At 38.0% G+C, this 16,484-nt stretch overlaps 1 protein-coding gene across 1 annotated transcript; it reads left to right on the top strand.

Annotated features, from left to right (window-relative positions):
- The first annotated feature begins 8,827 nt into the window (after positions 1-8,827).
- On the top strand, positions 8,828-16,244 carry trim35-28 (tripartite motif containing 35-28). The gene is made up of 6 exons (XM_042425227.1): positions 8,828-9,581; positions 12,445-12,540; positions 13,443-13,673; positions 13,806-13,828; positions 13,929-14,047; positions 14,317-16,244. Exons 1-6 carry the CDS (start codon positions 9,162-9,164, stop codon positions 14,850-14,852), a joined length of 1,425 nt encoding a protein of 474 aa, XP_042281161.1. The 5' UTR covers positions 8,828-9,161; the 3' UTR covers positions 14,853-16,244.
- The last annotated feature ends 240 nt before the right edge of the window (positions 16,245-16,484 follow it).

Raw genomic sequence — 16,484 nt, 5'->3', positions numbered from 1 at the left:
TAAAGCCGCCCCCAAGGACGCCCAGACAAGAAAAGTGTCAGTATTCTTCGAAGAGCAGCATAACCAGTTTCCTTTTTCAGAGGAAATGAAGGAAAAAAATCTCAATACATTTGCATTGATAAAGAGTTATTCTGATTTAAACTCCACTTTTATTTTACTTTTTATTTTCTCTTAAAAAAAACAGCATGGTTGTGAGGTTTTATGCTGACAGAGCATTTTAAAAACAGCATTATGTAGACTCAATTGGTATTTTGTTTCAGTTCATTCACTGAATTGCTGAATAAATCTTTGGTGAACAGAAATAAAACGGCTTGTTCACATATTCCCTGTAAAACTGCATTTATTTGACTTTTTGGTTTAAATAAATCACTCGCATGCTGCCCTTTTGTCTTATGTTAATAAAGGGACTTTACACCAGCAGCAAGGTGTGAAAATGCCAAATATGCAGAAGACGTCTCAGTGTGTGTGTGAGTAGGCTGGCACAGTTTCCAAAGAAACTAATTAATACCGCATATCTAACTCAATCTGAAACACACGCTTTCCTTTAATTAGGATGTTGTGTTACAATGTCGAGAATGTCTGAGTGCTTACTTTCCATATTTAAAATGTTGTCTCTAGAAATTACATTTTAATTGTCATTTGACAACCTGATAATAATCTGCTTTTACGCTGAGTATTAAACGACAGTAAGAGGACAGTTTTACTTTCAGGTTTACAAGGTGCTTTGGACTATTTTAAGATCACCTACATTTCAAAGAACAAACTCTTTAACTTCCTTTATGAACCACAGAGCCTAGCATTTGACAAGATTTATTGCATGAAGTTATCTGTCTTTCTCAGTGTTGCTTTCTCAAATGTACAGTTTAATGTAAGTTATTCAATCATGATTGTAGAGTGTAATTGTATTTTTTACATTAACATTCAATAGAGATATTTGAACTGTTCATTTAGATTAGATCAGAAAACATAACTACACCAACTTCCAGAGAAGAAATTAGTGAGGTCACATTGACAAATAATGAAAGAGACACAAATGTGAACATGCAGACACACTCCAACTACAATAGGAAATGAAACAATACCTTAAATTTCTTTGCAGTCATAGCAAGAAAATACCTGTATGTTTGTAAAAATGAAAATAAAAGTTGCTGACAGCTCATCTGATTTGTCATTGCACATTTAAAGGTTTTGGGTTTTTTTTTTTTGCAAACTGTGAATTAAGTTTCCATATACACTCACCGATGCAATCCACTACGACAGCTCTGCCATAAGTTCTACTTTTACAAAGCCTATACATCACCTTTCACCATTATCACCTTTCTGACACTGTCAACAAGAAGTGAAAATGGGTAAGCATCTTCAAAGTAGAATTTATGGCAGAGCTGTTGTACTTAATGCATTAGATTGCACAGGTATTCCTAATAAAGAGCTCGGTGGATGTATTTTGATGCATGCTATGCAACTTTAAATTTACCAAGTTCAGTTTACTAAAACAATAAACAGTGGTTTGCTCTTGTGGTATTATCATAGAGATGTGTTGTCAACAGTACTGACACACAAACAAAGCAGCAAATGCACCCATGATACAAAATTAGACTATATAGTCCCACCACAAAATCTCAAAAGCTTTCTCCTATTGGTCAATCGGTTTTATATTAATAGCCTTATCAATACCTACGTTCTGCTTGGTACTATTTATATACCTCATATCAGCATAAAATCTCTTAAATCATTCTCAGAAACCATTTCACAGACACAGCATCCATCCCCAAACCTCAAGATTGTCATGCTCAGTACTTGCACATTGACGTGCAAATGTAACACCTGCGACAGTATAGGGTTTAAAGAGACTATCTGTTTCCTCCTCAACTATCTCCAATACAAAAAATCAAGAGTCTGTTCCTGTTGTTTTCACACCTTGTCTTCCCTCTTCTGTTTTTGCAGTGCATATGCAGTTTTTGTGGTGAGCAGCTGATGGAAGTGCAAGCATCTGGTCATGAGTGTCAAACCAACCCAGTGACTTTATCAGTCCAAAACCTGAAAGGAACATTGTGCAAGATTAATTAAATTGTGATTTATGCCCACTGTTATACATAAAAGAAAAATAGCATGCATATCATGTTTTGGACTCAACATAGTTAAAGGACGGGTTCACAATTTTTCAAGTCTGTCTTAAAATCACAGTCAGATGCCCATTGTTTCCTGTTTCAATGAACATTGAAACAGGTTTTTCTGGCCACAATCATTCCTCCTGTTTATACTGTCTATTAGAATCCCTTCATAATGCACTTACAATGTAAGTGTTGGGGGACAAAATCCACAAGCCTCATTCTCTGCAAAATTTATTTAAATGTTTATCTGAAGCTAATATGAAGTTTCAGCCTTCCAAAATTAGTCACATCAAGTCAATATCTTTCAATGTTACAGTCTTTTCAGTGCTAAAGTCCCTCTTTTTGTCACTATACTTCCACCGCAGCTCAACAGGGAAACACTGTCACACAAAGAAGGAATTTTATGCTAAAAAGACTGTAAATGTGGCAGATTTCCACTTGATATGACTAACTCAGACTGCTGAAGCCTCATAAAAGCTTCAGATAAATGTTTTAATGTATTTTTGTGCAAAATGACTCTATGGGCACACTGTGGATTTTGGTACACTATCACTTACACCGAAGGTGATCTTTTAATATCCAGGACAAACAATTACAGCAAGCAAAACCTCTTCCAGTGTTCGTTTGGGCACCTGACTGTTATATTAAGACAGACTTGAAAAAATTGTGACTCTGTCCTTTAAAACAAACTGTGTCAAAAACACTCACGTGACATTAGAGGGTTCATATACTTGGAGAGTGTTATAATTGTAATATTAATGCATGGAGGAGGTGTTGATAGCCTCAATGTGGTTTCAGACATAGTTTTTGTTTCCTCGTTAATACTTTCTATACATTGTGGTTGAAGCACTCAGCAGAGGTATGCACAGCAGTAGTGTATGCAAGGTTTTTTTTCTTCAGTAATCTTAAAACAAAACTTGTTAAAGTGTCTGTGCATGTCACTGACCAACAGTTGTCGTCCACTATAATACCATTTCTTTGCACAAATCATTATTCTTTATACAATGCCACATTTTAGGTTGTGGCTATTCCTCTAAATTTAGTTTTGTTTTAAAGTAGTATTTGTGAAACCATGGTGATGTGTCACTTGAGGAACTGAAAGAAAAAAATCTAAAAAAAAACATACTTTCACGTGTTAGTTTTGACTCTTATAACCCTGTCCAGTTTTGGTCAGTTTTGGTCCTCACATTCTTGCAGAAGAAACTAATTATTTTATTTTAAACAGTCAGCTGTGCACTCACACAACAGCTGCTGTCACAGTTCAGTGTTCTTCCTGTCTTTAACTTCCTGTAATGATGGTGGTGACATGCATAGATTACAGTGATATAAAATGAAGAAACAATTTTTTGAAGATTTCTGAATTATTTATGATCTTAATAAAGAGATGAAATATAAGTGCAACTTGAGAAGATTTTTATTTCACCACTGTTTGAACACCCAGACAGACACCCATCCAGACATGGTTTTGAAGATGAATTTGAATTTGAATATGGTTGGCATCACCAGGCTGTAGATCAGTGTGCGACCGTGACCCAGATGATAACATCAGAACCTAAATATAGGTATCCTGTTAGCAGTGATGGTATCATCTGAAGATGCACTGAAATTTTTCAGTTCTGACATATGAAATCTGGTTGTTAAAAGCTTAAGGATTAACAGAAGGAAAGAGGACATATCTCAAATCTTTGACAAATTCCATTTTGACAACATGGATGTACAACATGCACAGAGGTCTTTACTAATGTGCAGAGAAAATGGTGTTGTCTGCAGTCTAAAGGCACATATTTTAAAAGTAGTGGGTGATATGATCATGTCCAATTTATTGAGAAACTGCTTATGAATAATACCTGAATGTCTGTTTTTGACCAATCCAGCAAGAAAAAAGAACCTGGAAAATCAAGTTTCATATATTAAAATCCAAATTTGCCATGAAAAAAAAACCCTGTTCATTCCATTTCATAAGATATTAAAGGCTCTATGGTTAGGAATCAGAAAATCCCTCTCATTAGGGACACCGCTGGCTGTAAAGTGAGCTGCAGTCAGCATCTGCACTGTGGCTATTGGCCAGTGGGAGCCAATCCGCCCAACTCGCACAAATTTACATTAAACTACCACCCAAACCTGACCTGGCCTGCAAATGGCCAAGCTTTTTTTTACCAGTGGTGTTTACTAAGTGAGCTGTGGCCAGGCAGAAACTAGCTGTGGCTAGGGAGCAACACACTGCGGTTTTGTTATGAAATGTGTGCTTATTACGACTTCTGGACTACGATCAGGAAAAACAAAAGGGGTAAGCTATGTTCTATCGCTCTGGAGCTTGTTTTCTGCTCCTTTGTTGATGAACTATGTTGCTTTAGCTGTTTGTGCTCGGGAGTGGGCGACTTGTCATTGTAGCTGTATTTTGTTGTGAAATGTATAGTGGTTGACAGAGACAGCTAGCCATCTCATTAGCTGGAGAGCTAATATCTGCGGGGTGTTTCTTGTCAGATAGCACCATTTTGGTTGTGTTGTCGTATCGTTATGCTGGTCATTTGTTGAAGTTAGCAGGAGAGAGGTAAGGCACTCGGGAGTGCACAAAAACGTCACTTCTGTTGGTTTCAAAAAACAGAAGGGACTGGAGCACACTGATTAATTTGAAACCTTTAATTGTGCAAACATTCTAACGTTTCAACACTACTGTGTCTTCATCAGTCAGGGTCTGACTCCCTAACTCTGATGAAGACACAGTAGTGTCAAAACGTTACCTTTAAATAGACGGCTACAGTATGGTAAAATCTCTGACGGGTGACAAACTTACAGTGTCTCAGGGTCTATATGGTACATTTTACATTGAAAAACATTTCTTCTCTAGTCCAAGATAACAGTGCAGCTGTTCTTATCGAGTCAACCTCTCTCAACTTCAGTTTTATGAGTGAAGCTAGAGTGCACAAGAAAGGAGGTGGAGTTGCCATTTTGTTTAATGATTCCCTCCAATGCAGACAGATGTCTTATGGAAACTTTGATTCTTTTGAATATGAAGCTCTTCAGTTGAATTCCTTCTCTCGAGCTGTATTTCTAAATATCTACAGGCCACCTAAATACTGTGCAACTTTTTTTGATGATTTTGCTGAACTGCTGTCTATTGTCTGTATTGACTTTGACTGTAGTTATTGTTGGTGATTTTAACATCCATGTTGATAACCCCCGGGACAGAGGGACTAAAGAACTGTATTATGTTCTTGATAACTATGGACTGACTGAGCATGTAATGGAGCCCACACACAACAAGGGGCACACTCTGGACTTAATCATCTCTAAGGGTCTGAACATTTCTAAGGTTGTGGTGACTGATGTTGCTCTCTCTGATCATTCCTGTGTTTTCTTTGAGAGTGCTATCTCCATGCACACAAATGTTCAAACAGAGGTTATCACAAAACGGTATATCACTGAAAACACCAGTGAAATATTTATTCAGGCCCTCTCTGTCATAACCACCCTCTCTTGGGTCTCGGTCAATGAGCTTGTAGATGATTTCAGTTCTAAAATTACAAATGTTATTGATGCCATTGCACCCACTAAGGTGAAGGCTGTCTCTGGTAAGAAAAGATCTCCATGGAGAAATGCCACGCTGGTCAGAATGGAAAAAAGAGTGTCGCAAAGCTGAACGCAGGTGGCGAAAAACAAATCTCCAGGATCATTATGACATCTATAAAGAGAGACTTCAAATTTATAATGTGGAACTGAGAAATGCAAGGCGGTCTTTCTTCTCTGAAATCATTGCCAAAAATAATAATAATGCACGTGCCTTATTTGCTACTATCGACAGGATAACAAACCCTCCTGTGTCAGTAGCCCCTGAACTTCTACCCACCAAGGCCTGCAATGAATTTGCCTCATTCTTCACTGACAAAATTCAGAAAATCAGACAAGCAGTCAGTACCTCCATATCAGGTGCAGGATATGCGTTGTCCTTGTGTCCACTTAAAATCAATTTGAGTAGTGTGACACAATTCCATCCGATCAACCATAAAAACCTGGAGGACATTATACAACATCTGAAATCCTCCTCTTGCTGCCTTGATATTCTGCCTACAGGCTTTTTCAAAATTGTTTCAAACTGCATTTGACATGGTCGACCACAACATATTACTAGACAGACTGGAAAACTGGTTGGGACTTTCTGGCACAGTACTAAACTGGTTTGAATCCTACTTATAGAAAAGGGACTACTTTGTGTCTATAGGTAATTACACATCTGAGCAGACAAAAATGACGAATTCCCCGAGGCTCCATTTTGGGGCCTCTTCTGTTCAACATCTACATGCTCCCACTAGCTCAGATTATGGGAAATAACAAAATATACTACCACAGTCATGCGGATGACACACAAATTTACATAACCATATCACCAGGGGACTATGGTAAAAAATCGATCAGACAGCTGCAGCTGATTCAGAACGCTGCTGCTCAAGTCCTCACTAAGAGCAAGAAAGTAGATCATATAACTCCAGTTCTCAGATCTTTACACTGGCTTCCTGTCTGTCAAAGAATTGACTTTAAGATATTGCTGTTGGTTTATAAAGCATTAAATGGTTTAGGGCCAAAATACATCTCTGATCTGCTGCTACATTATAAACCAAGCAGACCTCTCAGGTCGTCTGGGACAGGTCTGCTTACTGTCCCCAGAGTAAAAACCAAACATGGAGATGCAGCATTCAGTTTTTATGCTCCACATATCTGGAACAAACTCCCAGAAAACTGTAGGTCTGCTCAGTTCTTTTAAATCACAGCTGAAGACTTCTATTTGCCACTGCCTTTCATTAAACCATATTGAGGGTTAATATTTAACACTGCACTGTAACTTTTATTCTCTTGTTTAATATGTCTAATTTCCTTTTTAGCTTCTTTTTATTTCCAAATTCAACACTTTTTAATTGTTTTTATATGTCTTTTTACTTGTGTTGCTTTTATATTCTGTTTTAATGCCTCTTATGTTCTATGTAAAGCACTTTGAATTGCCTTGTTGTTGAAATGTGCTATACAAATAAACTTGCCTTGCCATGCCTTCAGTTGTGATACAATATCAGTGCCCATGTAAGTTTGGTTTACTTGTGAAGACTTTGCCCTAAAGCTTTATAACAACCACATTAAAAAACTGAAAACATTCACCCGACTATAAACTCTCAAGAGAGGACAAAGCTACCACAATGGAGACAATTTGTTCAACTTCACCTGTGTAGAAGAGAAACAACCCACAGAACTCTTGTGGATTTCCTGTGTGACATTTTCTGTGACTGCTATTGCATATATTTCCATACTCGATATTTTATCGGTGACGCATGTAGTTTAGCAAAAAAAAAGTCAAAAAAATACAGACTGTTTTTTGGAACATTTTTACTTCTATTAAAAAGAGATTATTTAGTCAAACATACTGTAACATGGTGCTATTGCGACATATTGTAGCTTCACCAAAGTCCAATATTACTGTACATCAGAAAAGAATGAAATCAAAGGGAGAAGTGTAGAGCAACCCATTTAACATTGAAACAGCTGTCATGCCTCCCCAGTACCATTTAAATGTGATAAATGAAGTGTTTTTGAACACCTGCTGGAAAAGCATCTCTAATATAAGCTCTTAGAGCATGTGGCAGGCAAGAGGAGTTTAACAGAGAAGGTCTGAGTTGGTTATAGAACATTATTTTTTCATTCATGTCCAGCATTTTAGTGTGTATGAGTTTTAGTACCGATATCAACAAACCAACTGCAGCATCCTTAATGGCCATTAGTACTGTGTTATAATGGCTGTAGGTGGCCATCACATACATAGTAACAAGGTCCAAGAAAACAAGCATGCATTTGGTTTATTATGGCAACTCTGCGCTACATTGTAACTGGGTAACAGATGAATACACAGTCACAATGCAGTGTCACATATTGGTACTATGGCTCCATCTGTTGGATACACAGTCCTTGCTTAATAAACTCCTGAGACTGTTCTCCCAAGAAAACGCAACACAAACTCCCACAATGTTGTATGTAATACAGGATGTCTGGATGATTTAATGTAATCAGTGGTATGTGGACCACTCAGTGAGATGAGTGGGATTGGTTCATGTTTTTAAAAGAGGATATACAGCTGCACAAATTAAAATATGAAAATATGGTAAAGGTTGTTTTTTTTTTTGTTTTTTTTTAAATTAGGTCCTGTACACTGTAGCTTCCATTTTTGTGTGTGCAATAATGCAAAAATATTTAAGTTGTAATGTGAGAGTTGATGAAATGAAAAAAGATGAAACTGTGCTTTTAGCTATATCTGGTATAATAAATGTATTGTGCATTGTCCCTGTTTAATACACAGTAAATATATAAATAATAAATAAATAAATCTAAGGTGCATGTGCAATAAAATATTGTTAAAATTGTAGTGTTTATGGCACAATTAAAAAAAGATAATACAGACTTGGAGCAGGTGTAACCATAAGCTGAGATGTCAAACAAATGTACAATAGCTGATCAGTAAATGAATGTACTGGTGTGTTTGGGTAATGGGATAGTGGTGGTAAGTAGAGAAGAGTAAATGGTGAGCCCATTTGTGGGAGGGCCCTATAATTCCTATAATAAAGCCCATGTCTATGCCTATATGTCAGTATGTATATTACTATGACAGAGAGTGTCTCTCTCTCTCTCTCGCTGCCAGGTGTGAAGGCATGTGCAGATGTCTCCATCTCCACATCTTCACAGCCGGGGGTGTCCACCATAACTTCAGTTACAACCTCCAAATCCACTAGAGGGCGGTGGTGTGTAAACCGTGGTAAGTTTTTCTGCCTGTTCCTGAAACACGGAAGAGGGTTGTGGCTCAGAAACGAACTTTGTGCGCCTTATGAGGGTATCGCTTGTGGGGTTTCTACTTTCTTTCTAACAACTGAACAGTTTTTTTGTGGACGCCCGCAAACGCGTGAAGCTCTGACATATCACGCAGAGGCAGGTGAGAGAGTATTTGTCTGTGTTTACCCGTCGGTTTTGTTTTTTTTTTTGGCTGAAATCGAAAGCAAAGTGCGTAGGGCCCGTGAAGTCATGGCTGAGAGTATGGACGAAGACATGGAGGAGACTTTACCTCTCCAGCAGGACCTCACCTGTCCTGTGTGTCAGGGCATCTTCCGGGACCCCGTGTTGCTGCCCTGCACTCACTCCTTCTGTCGAGAGTGCCTGCAGAAGAGCTGGCAATTCAACAAAAAGTGCCCCGTGTGCAGGGAGGAGTTTGAGGAAAGGCAGGCCATAGCCAACCGTGCGCTCAACGACGCATGCGACTCCTTCCTCAAGCAGAGTCACTTGAGGGCGAGCCAGAAACGTCCCAGTGAGGACACCTGTAACCTGCACCTTAAGCCGCTGGAGCTGTACTGTGAGAAGGACGAGGCGCCCGTGTGTGTGGACTGTGTCACCCTCCACAGCACACACAGGCTGCTGCCCCTGAAAGATGGGGCACCACTGTGTAAGGTAAAGTAACCAACTGAGGCTGACATTTGGTATTTTCTTAAGAAAAAACATTTCTTGGCGGCCGTCACATTAGAGGACAGGTTTACAATTTCTCAAGTCTGTCTGAAAATAATAGTCAGATACAAATATGAACATTGAAACCGGTTTTGCTTTGCTGTAATCATTCCTCCTGTTCATACTGGCTATTAAAAGATCCCTTCATAATGCACTTACAATGTAAGTGATGGGTGGGGGGAAAAATCCACAGTCCTCGTTTGGTGTAAAAATGTATGTAAAAGTTTATCTGAAGCTGTCAACAGTCTGAGTTAGTCAGATTAAGTGGATATCTGCCACATGTACAGTCTTTTTAGTGCAAAATGTCCTCTCTCTGTGTTTCCCTGTTGAGCTGCAGTGGAAGGACAGGAACTAAAACAGGAAATTGGCACTAAAAAGACAATGTAACAACGAAAGACACCACTGGTTTGACTAATTTGGATTGGATGGCTGAAGCCTTGTATTAGCTTCAGACAAACTTTTAAATACATTTTTGCACAGGAGGAGGACTGGATTTTGTCCTCCATCACTTACATTGTAAGCACTTTTAATGGCCATTATGAACAGGATGGAAAATTATCTTTCTTAAAACAAGACAGACCTGAAAAAATGTGAACCCATCCTTTAATTTTAATTTACACCACAGGACAAAAGAAAAACATTTCGACTGATTAGGCCTAAATAACTACCACCATACTACCATAACTCAAATGTGGACTATGAGGCTATTAATTAGTGTAGGTTCACATTTTCCCTTGAAAGTTATACTAGAGCTTAATTAGTTGGTGACAAAACCAGTCTCCCCATAAGGTCCATTTTGTAAGTGTTCTGGAGATGGAGTTTGCCTAGCTATGAGGTCAATGTAGATGCTCAAATTTCCATTTTTCTAGGCACTTAAAAGTCTCAAACATTCATTCAACTGTTTTCAAGCTCCAATATTGAACTTACAGTCTCAACTTTTAAGCCAACATGAGTCTCTTAAATTGCTCAGAAATATGGAAATTTGAAATATTAAAACTGGGCAAACTCCATCTGCTTAGGAAGATTGTGTGATATGGTAGAAAGCTCCAGAACAGCTGCAAAATGGACCTTTGGGTGAGGTTGATTTGTCAGCTACTGTTTCCAAGCCAAAGTCAAGAATGAATAACACATATCAAATATCAGTTGTACTTTGATGGCTCTATTCGTTGTTCCTAACGTTTTTGGCTGATTCAGTGCTGCAGTTCATCCAAAAAATCATCTTAGATTTGAATTATATCAAATATCCTACATTCCCTACCACCTCTCTGTTTCTATAACATGTGACCTCTGCCTAACCCTCAACACTTATACCACCAGTTATACCTAAACCCTGTTGTTGCATCAAACGCTATTGTTAATCTTTTTGTGCTTTTTGTGCATTATTTTCAATTTCACTTTTTAGAACCACAATCATTGTGGCCATTTTACCATGTTCCAAGTTTCTAGGTCATCAGGTATCTTAGTTTTTACTCGTGTTCCACTGAACTAAATCCACTTTTCTTGTCCCACTTTACTCACAAGTCCACAGAAGGCAGGGAAGAAGTGGTATGAAAATTTATTTGAAATCACATAAAGCCTGGTCCATTACCAACTCGATATTGTATTCCAAACTATTACCCGCTATCTCGATGTATTACATTAAGCACGTTGCACTATACACGTTTCAATCCAAACTTATTTGCAGATTCCTCTAGACAGCAGCATGTTTTTAGGGCATTATTGCGTACGCATAATGGAATTACCTTACGGCACAATCCTCTGTCGACAAACACAAATATATATATATATATATATATATGTATTATTGCATTCAGTCAAGAACACAAAAATTGCAAGTATGTACACCTATAGTCCTCAAAATACACTTGGCCTGTACATATACTGTGGATTAACTGTTGCATGAACTCATGCGATTACAACAGAAAAAATGTACCAAATATTAATATGTGCCTAATGGCTCTCACAATAATCATTTCTGTACTCTACCTTAACTGTCTGATTTTCCAGTCTTGTTTCCTCTATGTTTTATCCCAAGACACTTCCTTGTGCTCTTGTTTTTTTGTTTCACTCACGCCTCTTTCACACTACTTTGCTCCCTCTTCATTACCACAGTGAAAACACACAGGTTGGTGTGATGACTATTTAGATTTAGGCTTAGACCAACAGGGATGACCCAGGTTCATCCCAGGTCAATGCAGGTCATGTGATTCCTGCTCCTGACCCGGGTTCAACATGGGTCTGACATTGCTTAGCTTTGACTTTAAGATTACTACAGTTACTATAGGATTATTATTGGATTGCCATAACTATATATTCTGTATTGGCAGTGACACCTATAGGCATATTGTAGATTAACATGTCATAGCAGGAAATGCACAGGTGTAACTAAAAACATCATGACTAAATTGAGTTTATTCGACCCAGTGAGCAATGTCAGAAAGTCAAAATGCCAAGTGGAACAGAGTCATTGTTAGTGTAATTATCATTAATTAATTACACCTGTGCTCTCCTCTCATCCACACGGCTTTCATGATTATGAGTATAGATTTGTTCTGTATAGAATTACACAAGATCTGATATAATTCAGTGGTTTAGCAGCAGTATGTATAATTGTATTTATAGTTACAGTCTTAGATCATCTATGAATACTTTATGTGGAAGTGGCTTTACACTCCCTTTACACATCTTTCCACCTTCTTCTCTACACACTGCAGCCTAAGATATTTTGGCATAACACCAGTCACTAAACTATTTTAAGATGACGTTGTTTGCATTTGGTCACTTCATGTTCTGCTTTTTCACCCTGCAGAGGGAGCTGGGCTTCAAAGTCCAGATTTTTGAGAAGAAAGTGGAGTCATACAAGAAAATGACACATAAACTCAGCAACGCAAAGGGATACATCAAGGTAAAGTTACTGACATGTCTCATAGTGTGGATATTGATTTTACCTCTGTATAATCATTGACCAAGTTTATTATTAGACAAGCTGCACTGTTCCACTGTCCTCTGACATATTCAGACATCGAACCAGACAGTCCAGGTTTACCCCACTGTCAGCGAACGTTACATATCAAAAGTAGAGACTGAACAATCTGCATGCTGCTGGATATAAGGAAAGAGTTGTTACCTCTAAATGAGTGTTTCAGAATAGTACACATTACACTTGAATTCTTCACTATTTAAAAAAAAATCAATCAAAATCCCTGTAGATGTTTGGGATATGTTTGGTTTTATTGAAGAGAGAGATTTTATCCACATTCGGTATTCCACAGTACATACATGGCACTCGAGCAACTGGACCTTCCATACAGTACGAAGAGACAGTGCAAGACACACCATAAACTGCACACATCTTATTTCATGTATATGGCCCCATTTTGACCAAAAGTTCTATGTACTTTGGAACCAGAAGAGCTAATCCCAGGAACCAAACTTGGAACTAAAAGTCCCTGTTGTGCAATCCTGTTTTCCTGTTTGCGATGAACAAAGTTGATCGTGCTAATTGGACCCATGATGAATTAAAAAAAATTATGAAACCCAATATTCACACATGAGGAAAAAACAACACAGATTTGGCCGGTTTGTTCTTTGCATTCACTGCTGCATGAGTTGGGTGTAATGAATGAATGAAAGGGAGAACTGTAGAGGAGGAAAATTAAACTGAAACTAAGAGCATCTTGTCTTCACAGTAAATCATCTGTTGAGTGTTTGATGGTTATTTATTTCTGCTTTAGAACGTAACTGCCATGAAACAATCAAAAAATATCTGTCCTGTATGTGTTGACTCTCTTCTCTGGTTTTACCTAGTATCAAGCTGAGCAGGCTGAGAAACAGATCAAGGCAGAGTTTGAGAGGCTCCACAAGGCACTTGTCACAGAAGAAGTTCTGCGTCTAAAAGCTCTGGCCACTGAAGAGGAGGAGAAGACTGCTACCATACAGGAGTTGATTGACAGCACAAAAAAGGATATTACCGCTCTGAAGGAGCTCATTGACAGTCTGAAAAAAGAGATGGGCAACGAGGATCTACCCCTCCTGCGGGTAAGAGAAGGCAGCAGTTATAATGCTACAAGACTTTTAAGACTATAAGTACTACTACTAGTAATACTAAGTTCTATCTTTGATGTTTAAGTGTTGCATTAAACTAATCTCAGTTACTCTTTTATGTTGTAGAATTTCCAGGATTTAAAAAGAAAGTAAGTAAATGCAGTCGTATTGTGTACTGTAAAGTCTAAATTAGTCTAAATATCCACTGAGAAGTACTTACTTAAAACTTCATTGCCATCTTTGCTCTAGAGCCCAGTGGACTCGGGAAGATCCTCGCCTTTGTGATGACTCTCTTTTAGACATGGGCAAACATGTTGGTGCTTTGAGCTTCAACATCTGGAAGAACATGCAGGCCCATGTCAAATATTGTGAGTAAATGACACAGTTGGGGTTGGGTATGCCCTGGGAATTTAAATGGTTGGGAGTTTGACCAGTTTATGTTCGTCTATTCAATATATTTAAGATGCACACGAAAAAAGTATTTTGGATTAGCTGTCAGATAATCATTAAAAATGTGTTGATAAAACTGACTTATAAATTGGCACGAAATACTTGAATTCTGCGGCATTAATGTGAAAATGATGTTTGTGCCTTATTTATCAGTATATGAAACTGTTGCGTCTCTTCCTGTGTGCAGATTCGGTCGTGCTAAACCCAAACACAGCCTCTCCATGGCTGTCCTTGAACGCTGACCTGACCAGTGTGAAGGAAAGCGCAGAGCGGCTGACCGCCCCCGACAACCCGGAGCGCTTTGATCCCTGCGTCTTTGTCCTGGGTGCTGAAGGTTATACCTCCGGGAAACACAGATGGGATGTCATTGTTGGTGACAACCCCAAATGGATTGTGGGAGTGTGTAAAGAGTCAGTGGCCCGTAAAAAGAAGTTCACGGTCTCTACAAGCCGTGGAGTGTGGTCCATAGCACTAAGCAAAGGGGTGTACAGCGTCTTAACACCTGAGCGTACGGAGCTGCAGGTGCAACAGCGTCCGGAGAAGATCCGCATCAAGCTAAATTTAGATAAGGGAGAGGTGTCGTTTTGGGATGGGGGAACAGCAAAGCACCTGGTTACTTTGACACACAAGTTTGATGAGAGGATTTTTCCTATTTTTGGCCCTGGGCTCCATAGTACGCCCATGATTCTAGCTCCAGGAAAAATTGCTGTACACACCTCATGATGGGCCATTATCCTGCAGGGTGGTTGTTTAGCTAAAGCTGTTGGATGATAATTACCTTTTTTTTTTAAATAAGTTTCTTTATAAAAGCAAAATAGAACTCAACAACAATGTGGCAGTTGAACATAAAAGAATCGTTAATCAAAGTAGAACATTAAAAAGAAGAGTAGAAATCTGCCAATAAAAAATGAAATGAAACAGTAAAATCGGGGGGATGCTCAGAAAATAGATAAAACATGTTGAATAAAACATAAAATATACTAAAATGTGATTAATGAGCGTATATAAAACACAGCATATCAACTTAAAGCTTCACAAAAGTAGGTTTTGTGAAAAGATTGATATGATAAATACGTGTCAATCTCTCAGAAATGAGCATGATTTAAACACTTGATTATATGTTAAAGCCAACTTAAAACATGCAGTCAATTAGTGAAGAAAGGTAGGATATGTATCATGTGGTCTCTTGAGTTGATGAAAACATTAGCTGCGTGATGCATAAGCTAGAGCTGTGAGATAACTTTATAAACACTGACAAAGAGCAGTGAAACGCAAAAATCAAGATAAAGCATGACTGACTTTATCAGTGTCATGAAAATAATCAGACCAAATGTTTTTGATGTGCCTTAGCTGGAGGAAACATGACTGACCAATGGTCTGTCACTATCCAAAATGAATGCAGACAAGAATGAAAAACCACACACATATATAAAGACTGGCAGCATTTCTGATGCCGGTGGCCAATAATGATAAAGTGAATTAAACCATCTCTCTTGATTTATCATGGAGCTGGAGGAAATTTTGTGACATACAACACTTAATATCTGAGAGGTGGGAAAAAAATTGCGCGTAAAAATATTTTTTACGAGTCTATTTACTCGTGTCTTCAGGAACACAGGACTTTTGGAGCTATTACAGCAGCAGCTATCTCTTATGTTTGCATACATTTGATTATGATGATTAGTGATTATGATTCAATTAAGAATCAGTAGAATAGACTGTTTTTACTACAGACTGTATATTTAAATATGTATATACTGACTATATGCAAATTTCCACACTGTGGGATTAATAAATGATTATCGTCTTTGCCATACAGTCTACTCCATACAGTCTATGGTCTTGTGCTTGGAAATGTGCTTCAGTTAATCATGATTACTTTTCCATGATTTTGTTGATTCTGCTCAAATACTACTGTCTAAAATGTTAAATGTATTTGTGTTGTTTTATTAGTTTTAGGATAATTGTACTGGATTTCACTCACTATACACTTCAGTGTGGCCAGCAGGCAGAACATACTTTGAATTAGGATTTACAGCTACTACAGTTGTGGATATGTAGACATCTGAATGTGTTTGTGAACATTTTTCAATTAAAAATAACTGAAAATCAAAATTGTCTTGTCTCATTACTGCAATTAGAACAACTTAAAACTGTTCTTGGCTCTAACATTGCATGTGAATGATATTTACTTAGAGAAAAGATGCATTGACAGATAATTAGATTGGATGTAGCTAAATGATGTAACAAATAATGCTTTAAAAAAAACTCCAAAAGTTTTTTTTTTTTTTTTTAGCCATCCTTGTTTTGATTTATTTTGACAATAGTACATAACTGCCTTCTTGTGGATCAGAT

The sequence above is a fragment of the Thunnus maccoyii genome, chromosome 10 (assembly GCF_910596095.1).
Source record: "Thunnus maccoyii chromosome 10, fThuMac1.1, whole genome shotgun sequence".
In the NCBI taxonomy this organism is placed as follows: domain Eukaryota; kingdom Metazoa; phylum Chordata; class Actinopteri; order Scombriformes; family Scombridae; genus Thunnus; species Thunnus maccoyii.
This window is presented reverse-complemented; position numbering and strand designations above follow the sequence as displayed.